Genomic DNA, 14,304 nt, shown 5'->3' with positions numbered 1-14,304 from the left:
CAGTCGGGCACGAAGCAGCAGTCGGGCAGGGAGCAGCAGTCCCGCAGGAAGCAGCAGTCGGGCATGGAGCAGCAGTCCCGCACGTAGCAGCAGTATGGCACGAAGCAGCAGTCGGGCACGGAGCAGCAGTCCCGCACGAAGCTGCAGTCGGGCAGGGAGCAGCAGTCCCGCATGAAGCAGCAGTCGGGCACGGAGCAGCAGTCCCGCACGAAGCAGCAGTATGGCACGAAGCAGCAGTCGGGCACGGAGCAGCAGTCCCGCACGAAGCAGCAGTCAGGCATGGAGCAGCAGTCATGAATGAAGCAGCAGTCGGGCACGAAGCAGCAGTCGGGCACGGAGCAGCAGTCCCATACGAAGCAGCAGTCCCACACATAGCAGCAGTCGGCCACGGAGCAGCAGTCCCGTCTGAAGCAGCAGTCGGGCACGAAGCACCAGTCAGGCACGGAGCAGCAGTCCCTCACGAAGCATTAGTCAGGCACAGAGCAGCAGTCCCGCACGAAGCAGCAGTCGGGAACGAAGCAGCAGTTGGGCATGGAGCAGCAGTCCCGCACGAAGCAGCAGTCGGGCACGAAGCAGAAGCCCCGCACAAAGCAGCAAACTGCCACGGAGCAGCAGTCCCACACGAAGCAGCAGTCAGACACGGAGCAGCAGTCCCGCACGAAGCAACAGTCGGGCACGAAGCAGCAGTCCCGCACGAAGCAGCAGTCGGCACGGAGCAGCAGTCCTGCACACAGCAGCAGTCGGGCATGGAGCAGCAGTCCCGCATGAAGAAGCAGTCGTGCATGAAGCAGCAGTCCCACATGAAGCAACAGTCGGGCACAAAGCAGCAGTCCTGCACGTAGCAGCAGTCGGGCATGGAGCAACAGTCCCATACGAAGCAGCAGTCCTACACATAGCAGCAGTCGGCCACGGAGCAGCAGTCCCGACTGAAGCAGCAGTCGGGCACGAAGCACCAGTCAGGCACGGAGCAGCAGTTCCTCATGAAGCATTAGTCAGGCACGGAGGAGCAGTCCCTCACGAAGCAGCAGTCGGGCACGGAGCAGCAGTCCCGCACGAAGCAGCACTATGGCACGAAGCAGCAGTCGGGCACAGAGCAGCAGTACCGCACGAAGCAGCAGTCAGGCACGGAGCAGCAGTCACGCACGAAGCAGCAGTCCCGAATGAAGCAGCAGTCAGGCACAAAGCAGCAGTCGGGCATGGAGCAGCAGTCAAGCACAAAGCAGCACTCTCGCACGAAGCAGCAGTCAGCAATGGAGCAGCAGACCTGCACGAAGCAGCAATCAGGCACGGAGCAGCAGTCCCGCACCAAGCAGCAGTAGGGTTCGAAGCAGCAGTCAGGCACAGAGCAGCAGTCGGGAACGGAGCAACAGTCCCATACGAAGCAGCAGTCCCGCACATAGCAGCAGTCGGCCACGGAGCAGCAGTCCCGTACGAAGCAGCCGTCGGCCACGAAGACCCATCGGGCACGGAGCATTAGTTGTGCACGAAGCACCAGTCGGGCACGGAGCAAAGGTCACGCATGAAGCAGCAGTCGGGCACGGAGCAGCAGTCCCGCATGAAGCAGCAGTCGGGCACGAAGCAGCAGTCGGGTACGGAGCAGCAGTCCCGCACGAAGCAGCAGTCGGGCAGGGAGCAGCAGTCCCGCATGAAGCAGCAGTCGGGCACGGAGCAGCAGTCCCGCACGAAGCAGCAGTCGGGCACGAAGCAGCAGTCGGGCACGGAGCAGCAGTCCCGCATGAAGCAGCAGTCAGGCACGGAGCAGCAGTCATGCACGAAGCAGCAGTCGGGCACGAAGCAGCAGTCGGGCACGGAGCAGCAGTCCCATACGAAGCAGCAGTCCCACACATAGCAGCAGTCGGCCACGGAGCAGCAGTCCCGTCTGAAGCAGCAGTCGGGCACGAAGCACCAGTCAGGCACGGAGCAGCAGTCCCTCACGAAGCATTAGTCAGGCACAGAGCAGCAGTCCCGCACGAAGCAGCAGTCGGGAACGAAGCAGCAGTCGGGCATGGAGCAGCAGTCCCGCACGAAGCAGCAGTCCCGCACGAAGCAGCAGTCAGGCACAGAGCAGCAGTCCCGCACGAAGCAGCATTCCCGCACGAAGAAACAGTCGTGCACGAAGCAGCAGTCCCGCACGAAGCAGCAGTCGGGCACGAAGCAGAAGCCCCGCACAAAGCAGCAAACTGCCACGGTGCAGCAGTCCCACACGAAGCAGCAGTCGGACACGGAGCAGCAGTCCCGCACGAAGCAACAGTCGGGCACGAAGCAGCAGTCCCGCACGAAGCAGCAGTCGGCACGGAGCAGCAGTCCTGCACGAAGCAGCAGTCAGGAATAGAGAGTGAGTCCCGCACGAACCAGCAGTCGGGTACGGCGCAGCAGTCCTGCACGATGCAACAGTCGGGCACGAACCAGCAGTCCTGCACGAAGCAGCAGTCGGGCACGAAGCAGCAGTCGGGCACGAATCAGCAGTCCCGCATGAGGCAGCAGTCGGGCACGAAGCAGCAGTCCCGCACGAAGCAGCAGTCGGGCGCGGAGCAGCAGCCCAGCACGTAGCAGAAGTCGGGCATGGAGCAGCAGTCCCGCATGAAGAAGCAGTCGTTCATGAAGCAGCAGTCCCGCATGAAGCAACAGTCGGGCACAAAGCAGCAGTCCTGCACGAAGCAGCAGTCGGGCATGGAGCAACAGTCCCATACGAAGCAGTAGTCCTACACATAGCAGCAGTCGGCCACGGAGCAGCAGTCCCGACTGAAGCAGCAGTTGGGCACGAAGCACCAGTCAGGCACGGAGCAGCAGTTCCTCATGAAGCATTAGTCAGGCACGGAGGAGCAGTCCCTCACGAAGCAGCAGTCGGGCACGGAGCAGCAGTCCCGCACGAAGCAGCAGTATGGCACGAAGCAGCAGTCGGGCACAGAGCAGCAGTACCGCACGAAGCAGCAGTCAGGCACGGAGCAGCAGTCACGCACGAAGCAGCAGTCGGGCACGAAGCAGCAGTCGGGCACGGAGCAGCAGTCCCATACGAAGCAGCAGTCCCGCACATAGCAGCAGTTGGCCACGGAGCAGCAGTCCCAACCGAAGAAGCAGGCGGGCACGAAGCACAAGTCAGGCACGGAGCAGCAGTCCCTCACGAAGAATTAGTCAGGCACGGAGCAGCAGTCCCGCACGAAGCAGCAGTCGGGAACGAAGCAGCAGTCGGGCAAGGAGCAGCAGTCCCGCACGAAGCAGCAGTCCCGCATGAAGCAGCAGTAAGGCACAAAGCAGCAGTCCCGCACGAAGCAGCATTCCCGCACGAAGCAACAGTCGTGCACGAAGCAGCAGTCCCGCACGAAGCAGCAGTCGGGCATGAAGCAGAAGCCCCGCACAAAGCAGCAAACTGCCACGGAGCAGCAGTCCCACATGAAGCAGCAGTCGGACACGGAGCAGCAGTCCCGCACGAAGCAACAGTCGGGCACGAAGCAGCAGTCCCGCAAGAAGCAGCATTCGGCACAGAGCAGCAGTCCTGCACGAAGCAGCAATCGGCTTCAAGAAATAGTTCCTACTGGAGAATCGTAAAAGCATATCGTCATTTGACCATCGGACAGATACCCGTATGGTCGACATAGCTATAAATATCCATGGCTTAGAGAGACAACTGGAAGATTTGAAAGCAAATAAATCACCAGACCCGGAAAGTATCCGTGGCCTGCATTTGTCGTGAATCACCCGCCCAGCATAAAGCCCCAAGCGACTGAAAAAGATTGCATGTGAGTCTGATGTATAACTAAGGTAAAAGAACGGACCCGCAAAATTACAGACCTAAACTTCGGTTTGCTGCAGAATCCTTGAACATATTCTCAGTTATAATACAGAGTTAGAGCAATAGGATTCCGAGTAGGTGACAACTTCGTTATGACTATATATTAGCTGGCCCGGGTGGCCGAGCGGTTCTAGGCTCTTCAGTCTTGAACCACCCGAACGCTACGGTAGAAGTTTCCAATCCTATTTCGGGCATGGGTGAGTGTGATGTCCCTAGGTTAGTTAGGTGTAAGTAGTTCTAAGTCATAGGGGACTGATGAAGACAGATGTTAAGTCCCATAGCCCTCATAACCATTTGAACCATTTGAATTATATATTAAAAGTGAATTCAGTTGTTGAGCAGTGCACGGCTCTTGTACATTCCGTTTATTGTTTGTCACCTTCTCTTACTGTACTGCCGCCTCGTTTTCTTATTCCATTTACTAGCATCATTAAGATCGTCTCTCACCTGCCCAGTCACTATGTTCCGGACTTACCTGCCTGTGAGTGGCAGCAGCAGCACTTTAGGTAAGTGCGCTGTCGCACTATTTCTGGAGCGACCGATAGAATTTCAGGTACGTCGTCTGTCTGGAAGTCAGTCAGGCGCGAACCAATGTCGGGCACGAAGCAGCAGTCCCGCAAGAAGAAGCAGTCGAGCACAGAGCAGCAGTCCCGCACGAAGCAGCAGTCCCGAATGAAGCAGCAGTCAGGCACAAAGCAGCAGTCGGGCATGGAGCAGCAGTCCCGCACAAAGCAGGACTCTCGCACGAAGCAGCAGTCAGCAATGGAGCAGCAGACCAGCACGAAGCAGCAATGAGGCACGGAGCAGCAGTCCCCCACCAAGCAGCAGTTGGGCTCGATGCAGCAGTCAGGCACAGAGCAGCAGTCGGGAACGGAGCAACAGTCCCATACGAAGCAGCAGTCCCGCACATAGCAGCAGTCGGCCACGGAGCAGCAGTCCCGTACGAAGCAGCCGTCGGCCACGAAGACCCATCGGGCACGGAGCATTAGTTGTGCACAAAGCACCAGTCGGGCACGGAGCAAAGGTCACGCATGAAGCAGCAGTCGGGCACGGAGCAGCAGTCCCGCATGAAGCAGCAGTCGGGCACGAAGCAGCAGTCGGGCAGGGAGCAGCAGTCCCGCAGGAAGCAGCAGTCGGGCACGGAGCAGCAGTCCCGCACGTAGCAGCAGTATGGCACGAAGCAGCAGTCGGGCATGGAGCAGCAGTCCCGCACGAAGCTGCAGTCGGGCAGGGAGCAGCAGTCCCGCATGAAGCAGCAGTCGGGCACGGAGCAGCAGTCCCGCACGAAGCAGCAGTATGGCACGAAGCAGCAGTCGGGCACGGAGCAGCAGTCCCGCACAAAGCAGCAGTCAGGCACGGAGTAGCAGTCATGAATGAAGCAGCAGTCGGGCACGAAGCAGCAGTCGGGAACGAAGCAGCAGTTGGGCATGGAGCAGCAGTCCCGCACGAAGCAGCAGTCGGGCACGAAGCAGAAGCCCCGCACAAAGCAGCAAACTGCCACGGAGCAGCAGTCCCACACGAAGCAGCAGTCAGACACGGAGCAGCAGTCCCGCACGAAGCAACAGTCGGGCACGAAGCAGCAGTCCCGCACGAAGCAGCAGTCGGCACGGAGCAGCAGTCTTGCACACAGCAGCAGTCGGGTATAGAGAGGGAGTCCCACACGAACCAGCAGTCGGGTACGGCGCAGCAGTCCTGCACGATGCAACAGTCGGGCACGAAGCCGCAGTCCTGCACGAAGCAGCAGTCGGGCACGAAGCAGCAGTCCTGCACGAAGCAGCAGTCGGGCACGAGTAAGCAGTCCCGCATGAGGCAGCAGTCGGGCACGAAGCAGCAGTCCCGCACGAAGCTGCAGTCGGGCGCGGAGCAGCAGCCCAGCACGTAGCAGCAGTCGGGCATGGAGCAGCAGTCCCGCATGAAGAAGCAGTCGTGCATGAAGCAGCAGTCCCGCATGAAGCAACAGTCGGGCACAAAGCAGCAGTCCTGCACGAAGCAGCAGTCGGGCATGGAGCAACAGTCCCATACGAAGCAGCAGTCCTACACATAGCAGCAGTCGGCCACGGAGCAGCAGTCCCGACTGAAGCAGCAGTCGGGCACGAAGCACCAGTCAGGCACGGAGCAGCAGTTCCTCATGAAGCATTAGTCAGGCATGGAGGAGTAGTCCCTCACGAAGCAGCAGTCGGGCACGGAGCAGCAGTCCCGCACGAAGCAGCAGTATGGCACGAAGCAGCAGTCGGGCACAGAGCAGCAGTACCGCACGAAGCAGCAGTCAGGCACGGAGCAGCAGTCACGCATGAAGCAGCAGTCCCGAATGAAGCAGCAGTCAGGCACAAAGCAGCAGTCGGGCATGGAGCAGCAGTCCCGCACAAAGCAGCACTCTCGCACGAAGCAGCAGTCTGCAATGGAGCAGCAGATATGCACGAAGCAGCAATCAGGCACGGAGCAGCAGTCCCGCACCAAGCAGCAGTCGGGTTCGAAGCAGCAGTCAGGCACAGAGCAGCAGTCGGGAACGGAGCAACAGTCCCATACGAAGCAGCAGTCCCGCACATAGCAGCAGTCGGCCACGGAGCAGCAGTCCCGTACGAAGCAGCCGTCGGCCACGAAGACCCATCGGGCACGGAGCATTAATTGTGCACGAAGCACCAGTCGGGCACGGAGCAAAGGTCACGCATGAAGCAGCAGTCGGGCACGGAGCAGCAGTCCCGCATGAAGCAGCAGTCGGGCACGAAGCAGCAGTCGGGTACGGAGCAGCAGTCCCGCACGAAGCAGCAGTCGGGCAGGGAGCAGCAGTCCCGCATGAAGAAGCAGTCGGGCACGGAGCAGCAGTCCCTCATGAAGCAGCAGTATGGCACGAAGCAGCAGTCGGGCACGGAGCAGCAGTCCCGCACGAAGCAGCAGTCAGGCACGGAGCAGCAGTCATGCACGAAGCAGCAGTCGGGCACGAAGCAGCAGTCGGGCACGGAGCAGCAGTCCCATACGAAGCAGCAGTCCCACACATAGCAGCAGTCGGCCACGGAGCAGCAGTCCCGTCTGAAGCAGCAGTCGGGCACGAAGCACCAGTCAGGCACGGAGCAGCAGTCCCTCACGAAGCATTAGTCAGGCACAGAGCAGCAGTCCCGCACGAAGCAGCAGTCGGGAACGAAGCAGCAGTCGGGCATGGAGCAGCAGTCCCGCACGAAGCAGCAGTCCCGCACGAAGCAGCAGTCAGGCACAGAGCAGCAGTCCCGCACGAAGCAGCATTCCCGCACGAAGCAACAGTCGTGCACGAAGCAGCAGTCCCACACGAAGCAGCAGTCGGGCACGAAGCAGAACCCCCGCACAAAGCAGCAAACTGCCACGGTGCAGCAGTCCCACACGAAGCAGCAGTCGGACACGGAGCAGCAGTCCCGCACGAAGCAACAGTCGGGCACGAAGCAGCAGTCCCGCACGAAGCAGCAGTCGGCACGGAGCAGCAGTCCTGCGCGAAGCAGCAGTCGGGAATAGAGAGTGAGTCCCGCACGAACCAGCAGTCGGGTACGGCGCAGCAGTCCTGCACGATGCAACAGTCGGGCACGAACCAGCAGTCCTGCATGAAGCAGCAGTCGGGCACGAAGCAGCAGTCGGGCACGAATCAGCAGTCCCGCATGAGGCAGCAGTCGGGCACGAAGCAGCAGTCCCGCACGAAGCAGCAGTCGGGCGCGGAGCAGCAGCCCAGCACGTAGCAGCAGTCGGGCATGGAGCAGCAGTCCCGCATGAAGAAGCAGTCGTTCATGAAGCAGCAGTCCCGCATGAAGCAACAGTCGGGCACAAAGCAGCAGTCCTGCACGAAGCAGCAGTCGGGCATGGAGCAACAGTCCCATACGAAGCAGTAGTCCTACACATAGCAGCAGTCGGCCACGGAGCAGCAGTCCCGACTGAAGCAGCAGTTGGGCACGAAGCACCAGTCAGGCACGGAGCAGCAGTTCCTCATGAAGCATTAGTCAGGCACGGAGGAGCAGTCCCTCACGAAGCAGCAGTCGGGCACGGAGCAGCAGTCCCGCACGAAGCAGCAGTATGGCACGAAGCAGCAGTCGGGCACAGAGCAGCAGTACCGCACGAAGCAGCAGTCAGGCACGGAGCAGCAGTCACGCACGAAGCAGCAGTCGGGCACGAAGCAGCAGTCGGGCACGGAGCAGCAGTCCCATACGAAGCAGCAGTCCCGCACATAGCAGCAGTTGGCCACGGAGCAGCAGTCCCAACCGAAGAAGCAGTCGGGCACGAAGCACAAGTCAGGCACGGAGCAGCAGTCCCTCACGAAGAATTAGTCAGGCACGGAGCAGCAGTCCCGCACGAAGCAGCAGTCGGGAACGAAGCAGCAGTCGGGCAAGGAGCAGCAGTCCCGCACGAAGCAGCAGTCCCGCATGAAGCAGCAGTAAGGCACAAAGCAGCAGTCCCGCACGAAGCAGCATTCCCGCACGAAGCAACAGTCGTGCACGAAGCAGCAGTCCCGCACGAAGCAGCAGTCGGGCATGAAGCAGAAGCCCCGCACAAAGCAGCAAACTGCCACGGAGCAGCAGTCCCACATGAAGCAGCAGTCGGACACGGAGCAGCAGTCCCGCACGAAGCAACAGTCGGGCACGAAGCAGCAGTCCCGCAAGAAGCAGCATTCGGCACAGAGCAGCAGTCCTGCACGAAGCAGCAATCGGCTTCAAGAAATAGTTCCTACTGGAGAATCGTAAAAGCATATCGTCATTTGACCATCGGACAGATACCCGTATGGTCGACATAGCTATAAATATCCGTGGCTTAGAGAGACAACTGGAAGATTTGAAAGCAAATAAATCACCAGACCCGGAAAGTATCCGTGGCCTGCATTTGTCGTGAATCACCCGCCCAGCATAAAGCCCCAAGCGACTGAAAAAGATTGCATGTGAGTCTGATGTATAACTAAGGTAAAAGAACGGACCCGCAAAATTACAGACCTAAACTTCGGTTTGCTGCAGAATCCTTGAACATATTCTCAGTTATAATACAGAGTTAGAGCAATAGGATTCCGAGTAGGTGACAACTTCGTTATGACTATATATTAGCTGGCCCGGGTGGCCGAGCGGTTCTAGGCACTTCAGTCTTGAACCACCCGAACGCTACGGTAGAAGTTTCCAATCCTATTTCGGGCATGGGTGAGTGTGATGTCCCTAGGTTAGTTAGGTGTAAGTAGTTCTAAGTCATAGGGGACTGATGAAGACAGATGTTAAGTCCCATAGCCCTCATAACCATTTGAACCATTTGAATTATATATTAAAAGTGAATTCAGTTGTTGAGCAGTGCACGGCTCTTGTACATTCCGTTTATTGTTTGTCACCTTCTCTTACCGTACTGCCGCCTCGTTTTCTTATTCCATTTACTAGCATCATTAAGATCGTCTCTCAGCTGCCCAGTCACTATGTTCCGGCCTTACCTGCCTGTGAGTGGCAGCAGCAGCACTTTAGGTAAGTGCGCTGTCGCACTATTTCTGGAGCGACCGATAGAATTTCAGGTACGTCGTCTGTCTGGAAATCAGTCAGGCGCGAACCCATGTCGGGCACGAAGCAGCAGTCCCGCAAGAAGAAGCAGTCGAGCACAGAGCAGCAGTCCCGCACGAAGCAGCAGTCCCGAATGAAGCAGCAGTCAGGCACAAAGCAGCAGTCGGGCATGGAGCAGCAGTCCCGCACAAAGCAGGACTCTCGCACGAAGCAGCAGTCAGCAATGGAGCAGCAGACCTGCACGAAGCAGCAATCAGGCACGGAGCAGCAGTCCCCCACCAAGCAGCAGTCGGGCTCGAAGCAGCAGTCAGGCACAGAGCAGCAGTCGGGAACGGAGCAACAGTCCCATTCGAAGCAGCAATCCCGCACATAGCAGCAGTCGGCCACGGAGCAGCAGTCCTGTACGAAGCAGCCGTCAGCCACGAAGACCCATCGGGCACGGAGCATCAGTTGTGCACGAAGCACCAGTCGGGCACGAAGCAGCAGTCGGGCACAGAGCAGCAGTACCACACGAAGCAGCAGTCAGGCACGGAGCAGCAGCCACGCACGAAGCAGCAGTCCCGAATGAAGCAGCAGTCAGGCACAAAGCAGCAGTCGGGCATGGAGCAAGAGTCGGGCATGAAGCAGAAGCTCCGCACAAAGCAGCAAACTGCCACGGAGCAGCAGTCCCACATGAAGCAGCAGTCGGACACGGAGCAGCAGTCCCGCATGAAGCAACAGTCGGGCACGAAGCAGCAGTCCCGCACGAAGCAGCATTCGGCACGGAGCAGCAGTCCTGCACGAAGCAGCAATCGGGAACAGAGCGGCAGTCCCGCACGAAGCAGCAGTCGGGTACGGCGCAGCAGTCCTGCACGATGCAACAGTCGGGCACGAAGCAGCAGTCCTGCACGAAGCAGCAGTCGGGCACGAAGCAGCAGTCCCGCACGAAGCACCAGTCGGGCACGAAGCAGCAGTCCCACATGAGGCAGCAGTCGGGCACGAAGCAGCAGTCCCGCACGAAGCAGCAGTCGGGCACGAAGCAGCAGTCCCGCACAAAGCAGCAGTCGGGCACGAAGCAGCAGTCCCGCATGAGGCAGCAGTCGGGCACGAAGCAGCAGTCCCGCACGAAGCAGCAGTCGGGCACGAAGCAGCAGTCCCGCACGAAGCAGCTGTCGGGCGCGGAGTAGCAGACCAGCACGTAGCAGCAGTCGGGCATGGAGCAGCAGTCCCGCATGAAGAAGCAGTCGTGCATGAAGCAGCAGTCCCGCATGAAGCAACAGTCGGGCACAAAGCAGCAGTCCTGCACGAAGCAGCAGTCGGGCACAGAGCAGCAGTCCCGCATGAAGCAGCAGTCGGGCACAGAGCAGCAGTCCCGCACGAAGCAGCAGCCGGGCACTGAGCAACAGTCCCTCACGATGCAACAGTCGGGCACGAAGCAGCAGTCCCGCACGAAGCAGCAGTCGCGCACGAAGCAGCAGTCCCGCAAGAAGCAGCAGTCGGGCACGAAGCAGCAGTCCCGCATGAGGCAGCAGTCGGGCACGAAGCAGCAGTCCCGCACGAAGCAGCAGTAGGGCACGAAGCAGCAGTCCCGCACGTAGCAGCAGTCGGGTACGGAGCAGCAGACCAGCACGAAGCAGCATTCGGGCATGGAGCAGCAGTCCCACACGAAGCAGCAGTCGGGCATGAAGCAGCGGTCCCGCACGAAGCAGCAGTCGGGCACGGAGCAGCAGACCTGCACGAAGCAGAAGTCGGGCACGGAGCAGTAGTCTCGCACGAAGCAGCAGTCGGGCACGGAGCAGCAGTCCCACACGAAGCAGCGGTCGGGCATGGAGCAGCAGTCCCGCACGATGCAACAATTGGGCATGAAGCAGCAGTCCGCACAAAGCAGCAGTGGGGCACGAAGCAGCAGTCCCGCACGAAGCAGCAGTCGGGCACGGAGCAGCAGTCCCGCATGTAGCAGCAGTCGGGCATGGAGCAGCAGTCCCGCACGAAGCAGCAGTCGGGCATGAAGCAGCAGTTGGGCACGGAGCAGCAGTCCCGCATGAAGCAACAGTCAGGCACGGAGGAGCAGTCATGCACGAAGCAGCAGTCGGGCACGAAGCAGCAGGCGGGCATGGAGCAGCTGTCGCATACGAAGCAGCAGTCCTCCACATAGCAGCAGTCGGGCACGAAGCAGCAGTCCCGCACGAAGCAGCAGTCGGGCACGGAGCAGCAGTCCCGCATGAAGCAGCAGTGGGGCATGATGCAGCAGTCCCGTATGAAGCAGCAGTTGGGCTCGGAGCAGCAGTCCTGCACGAAGCAACAGTCGGGCACAAAGCAGCAGTCCCGCATGTAGCAGCAGTCGGGCACAAAGCAGCAGTCCCGCACAAAGCAGCAGTCGGGCACGGAGCAGCAGTCCCGCACGAAGCAGCTGTCGGGCACGAAGCAGCAGTCCTGCATGAAGCATCAGTCGGGCACGAAGCAGCAGTCCCGCACGAAGCAACATTCGGGCCCGAAGCAGCAGTCCCGCACGAAGCAGCAGTCTGGCACGGAGCAGTGGTCGGGGACAAAGGAGCGTCAGGCACGGAGCGCTAGTGAAGTGCGGGCAGCCAGTACTTGCCGACCGCTGGCGACACACATGAATTGTCCGACTGAAGAAGACTGGAGCGAGAACGACTGTTGGTTGGTCTTTCGGTCAGTCGTCTGATCGGCCAACATGTATTTGATCTTTTGACTGTTTCCATATGTGGACAGTTGATCGGTTGCGCCAGAGCAGGGAGAAAGCCTCTGTGGCGAGCGATCAGGCTGGGACCGCTGGTGGCGCGCACGCACGGTCGGCGTTGTGTGGACTCAGATCACAATATAGTAGTGATGAAGAGTAGGCTGAAGTTCATGACATTAGTCAGGAAGAATCAATACGCAAAGAAGTGGGATACGGATGTACTAAAGAATGACGAGATACGTTTTGAAGTTCTCTAACGCTATAGATACAGCAATAAGGAATATTGCAGTAGGAAGTACAGTTGAAGAGGAATGGACATCTCTAAAAAGGGCCATCACAGAAGATGGGAAGGAAAACATAGCTACAAAGAAGGTAGCTGCGAAGAAACCATGGGTAACAGAAGAAATACTTCAGTAGATTGTGGAATACAGATATACAAGTCGCTGAGGAATGAAATCAATAGGATGTGCAGGGAAGCTAAGACGAAATGGCTGCAGGAAAGATTTGAAGACATCGAAAAAGATATGATTGTCGGAAGGACAGACTCAGCATACAGGAAAGTCAAAACAACCTATGGTGACATAAAAAGCAGCGGTGGTAACATTAAGAGTGATACGGGAATTCCACTGTTAAATGGAGAGGACAGAGCAGATAGGTGGAAAGAATACATTGAAAGCCTGTGTGAGGATGAAGATTTGTCTGATGTGATAGAAGAAGAAACAGGAGTCGATTTAGAAGAGATAGGGGACCCAGTATTAGAATCGGAATTTAAAAGAGCTTTGGGGGACTTACGGTCAAATAAGGCAGGAGGGATAGACAAGATTCCATCAGAATTTCTAAAATAATTGGGGGAAGTGGCAACAAAACGACTATTCACGTTGGTGTGTAGTACACTCCTGGAAATTGAAATAAGAACACCATGAATTCATTGTCCCAGGAAGGGGAAACTTTATTGACACATTCCTGGGGTCAGATACATCACATGATCACACTGACAGAACCACAGGCACATAGACACAGGCAACAGAGCATGCACAATATCGGCACTAGTACAGTGTATATCCACCTTTCGCAGCAATGCAGGCTGCTATTCTCCCATGGAGACGATCGTAGAGATGCTGGATGTAGTCCTGTGGAACGGCTTGCCATGCCATTTCCACCTGGCGCCTCAGTTGGACCAGCGTTCGTGCTGGACGTGCAGACCGCGTGAGATGACGCTTCATCCAGTCCCAAACATGCTCAATGGGGGACAGATCCGGAGATCTTGCTGGCCAGGGTAGTTGACTTACACCCTCTAGCGCACGTTGGGTGGCACGGGATACATGCGGACGTGCATTGTCCTGTTGGAACAGCAAGTTCCCTTGCCGGTCTAGGAATGGTAGAACGATGGGTTCGATGACGGTTTGGATGTACCGTGCACTATTCAGTGTCCCCTCGACGATCACCAGTGGTGTACGGCCAGTGTAGGAGATCGCTCCCCACACCATGATGCCGGGTGTTGGCCCTGTGTGCCTCGGTCGTATGCAGTCCTGATTGTGGCGCTCACCTGCACGGCGCCAAATACGCATACGACCATCATTGGCACCAAGGCAGAAGCGACTCTCATCGCTGAAGACGACACGTCTCCATTCGTCCCTCCATTCACGCCTGACGCGACACCACTGGAGGCGGGCTGCACGATGTTGGGGCGTGAGCGGAAGACGGCCTAACGGTGTGCGGGACCGTAGCCCAGCTTCATGGAGACGGTTGCGAATGGTCCTCGTCGATACCCCAGGAGCAACAGTGTCCCTAATTTGCTGGGAAGTGGCGGTGCGGTCCCCTACGGCACTGCGTAGGATCCTACGGTCTTGGCGTGCATCCGTGCGTCGCTGCGGTCCGGTCCCAGGTCGACGGGCACGTGCACCTTCCGCCGACCACTGGCGACAACATCGATGTACTGTGGAGACCTCACGCCCCACGTGTTGAGCAATTCGGCGGTACGTCCACCCGGCCTCCCGCATGCCCACTATACGCCCTCGCTCAAAGTCCGTCAACTGCACATACGGTTCACGTCCACGCTGTCGCGGCATGCTACCAGTGTTAAAGACTGCGATGGAGCTCCGTATGCCACGGCAAACTGGCTGACACTGACGGCGGCGGTGCACAAATGCTGCGCAGCTAGCGCCATTCGACGGCCAACACCGCGGTTCCTGGTGTGTCCGCTGTGCCGTGCGTGTGATCATTGCTTGTACAGCCCTCTCGCAGTGTCCGGAGCAAGTATGGTGGGTCTGACACACCGGTGTCAATGTGTTCTTTTTTCCATTTCCAGGAGTGTATATATGAGTCTTGCGATATACTATCTGACTTTCGGAAAAGGC

The 14,304-nt window shown here is 58.6% G+C and overlaps 4 protein-coding genes across 4 annotated transcripts; 3 read left to right on the top strand and 1 right to left on the bottom strand.

Annotated features, from left to right (window-relative positions):
* Positions 1–531: 531 nt before the first annotated feature.
* On the top strand, positions 532–1,319 carry LOC126141546 (serine-aspartate repeat-containing protein I-like). Its single transcript, XM_049915259.1, has 2 exons — positions 532–744; positions 993–1,319. The coding sequence occupies exons 1-2, from the start codon at positions 532–534 to the stop codon at positions 1,317–1,319; spliced, it is 540 nt and encodes a 179-aa protein (XP_049771216.1).
* A 1,562-nt stretch (positions 1,320–2,881) lies between these two features.
* LOC126141545 (peptidyl-prolyl cis-trans isomerase G-like) lies at positions 2,882–7,974 on the top strand. Its single transcript, XM_049915258.1, has 8 exons — positions 2,882–2,956; positions 4,792–4,949; positions 5,065–5,143; positions 5,191–5,430; positions 5,961–6,307; positions 6,451–6,738; positions 7,133–7,259; positions 7,747–7,974. The coding sequence occupies exons 1-8, from the start codon at positions 2,882–2,884 to the stop codon at positions 7,972–7,974; spliced, it is 1,542 nt and encodes a 513-aa protein (XP_049771215.1).
* Positions 7,975–9,682: 1,708 nt separating this feature from the next.
* On the bottom strand, positions 9,683–10,462 carry LOC126141544 (keratin-associated protein 5-8-like). The gene has a single exon (XM_049915257.1). The coding sequence runs from the start codon at positions 10,460–10,462 to the stop codon at positions 9,683–9,685; it is 780 nt and encodes a 259-aa protein (XP_049771214.1).
* LOC126141543 (serine/arginine repetitive matrix protein 5-like) lies at positions 10,461–11,489 on the top strand. Its single transcript, XM_049915256.1, is given in 3 exon segments — positions 10,461–10,741; positions 10,776–10,854; positions 11,304–11,489. Coding segments are annotated over 3 exon segments (546 nt in total).
* The last annotated feature ends 2,815 nt before the right edge of the window (positions 11,490–14,304 follow it).

The sequence above is a fragment of the Schistocerca cancellata genome, unplaced genomic scaffold (genome assembly GCF_023864275.1).
Source record: "Schistocerca cancellata isolate TAMUIC-IGC-003103 unplaced genomic scaffold, iqSchCanc2.1 HiC_scaffold_718, whole genome shotgun sequence".
In the NCBI taxonomy this organism is placed as follows: Eukaryota; Metazoa; Arthropoda; class Insecta; order Orthoptera; family Acrididae; genus Schistocerca; species Schistocerca cancellata.
The sequence above is the reverse complement of the archived record's forward strand: the minus strand, read 5'-3'. Positions and strand labels throughout refer to the sequence as shown.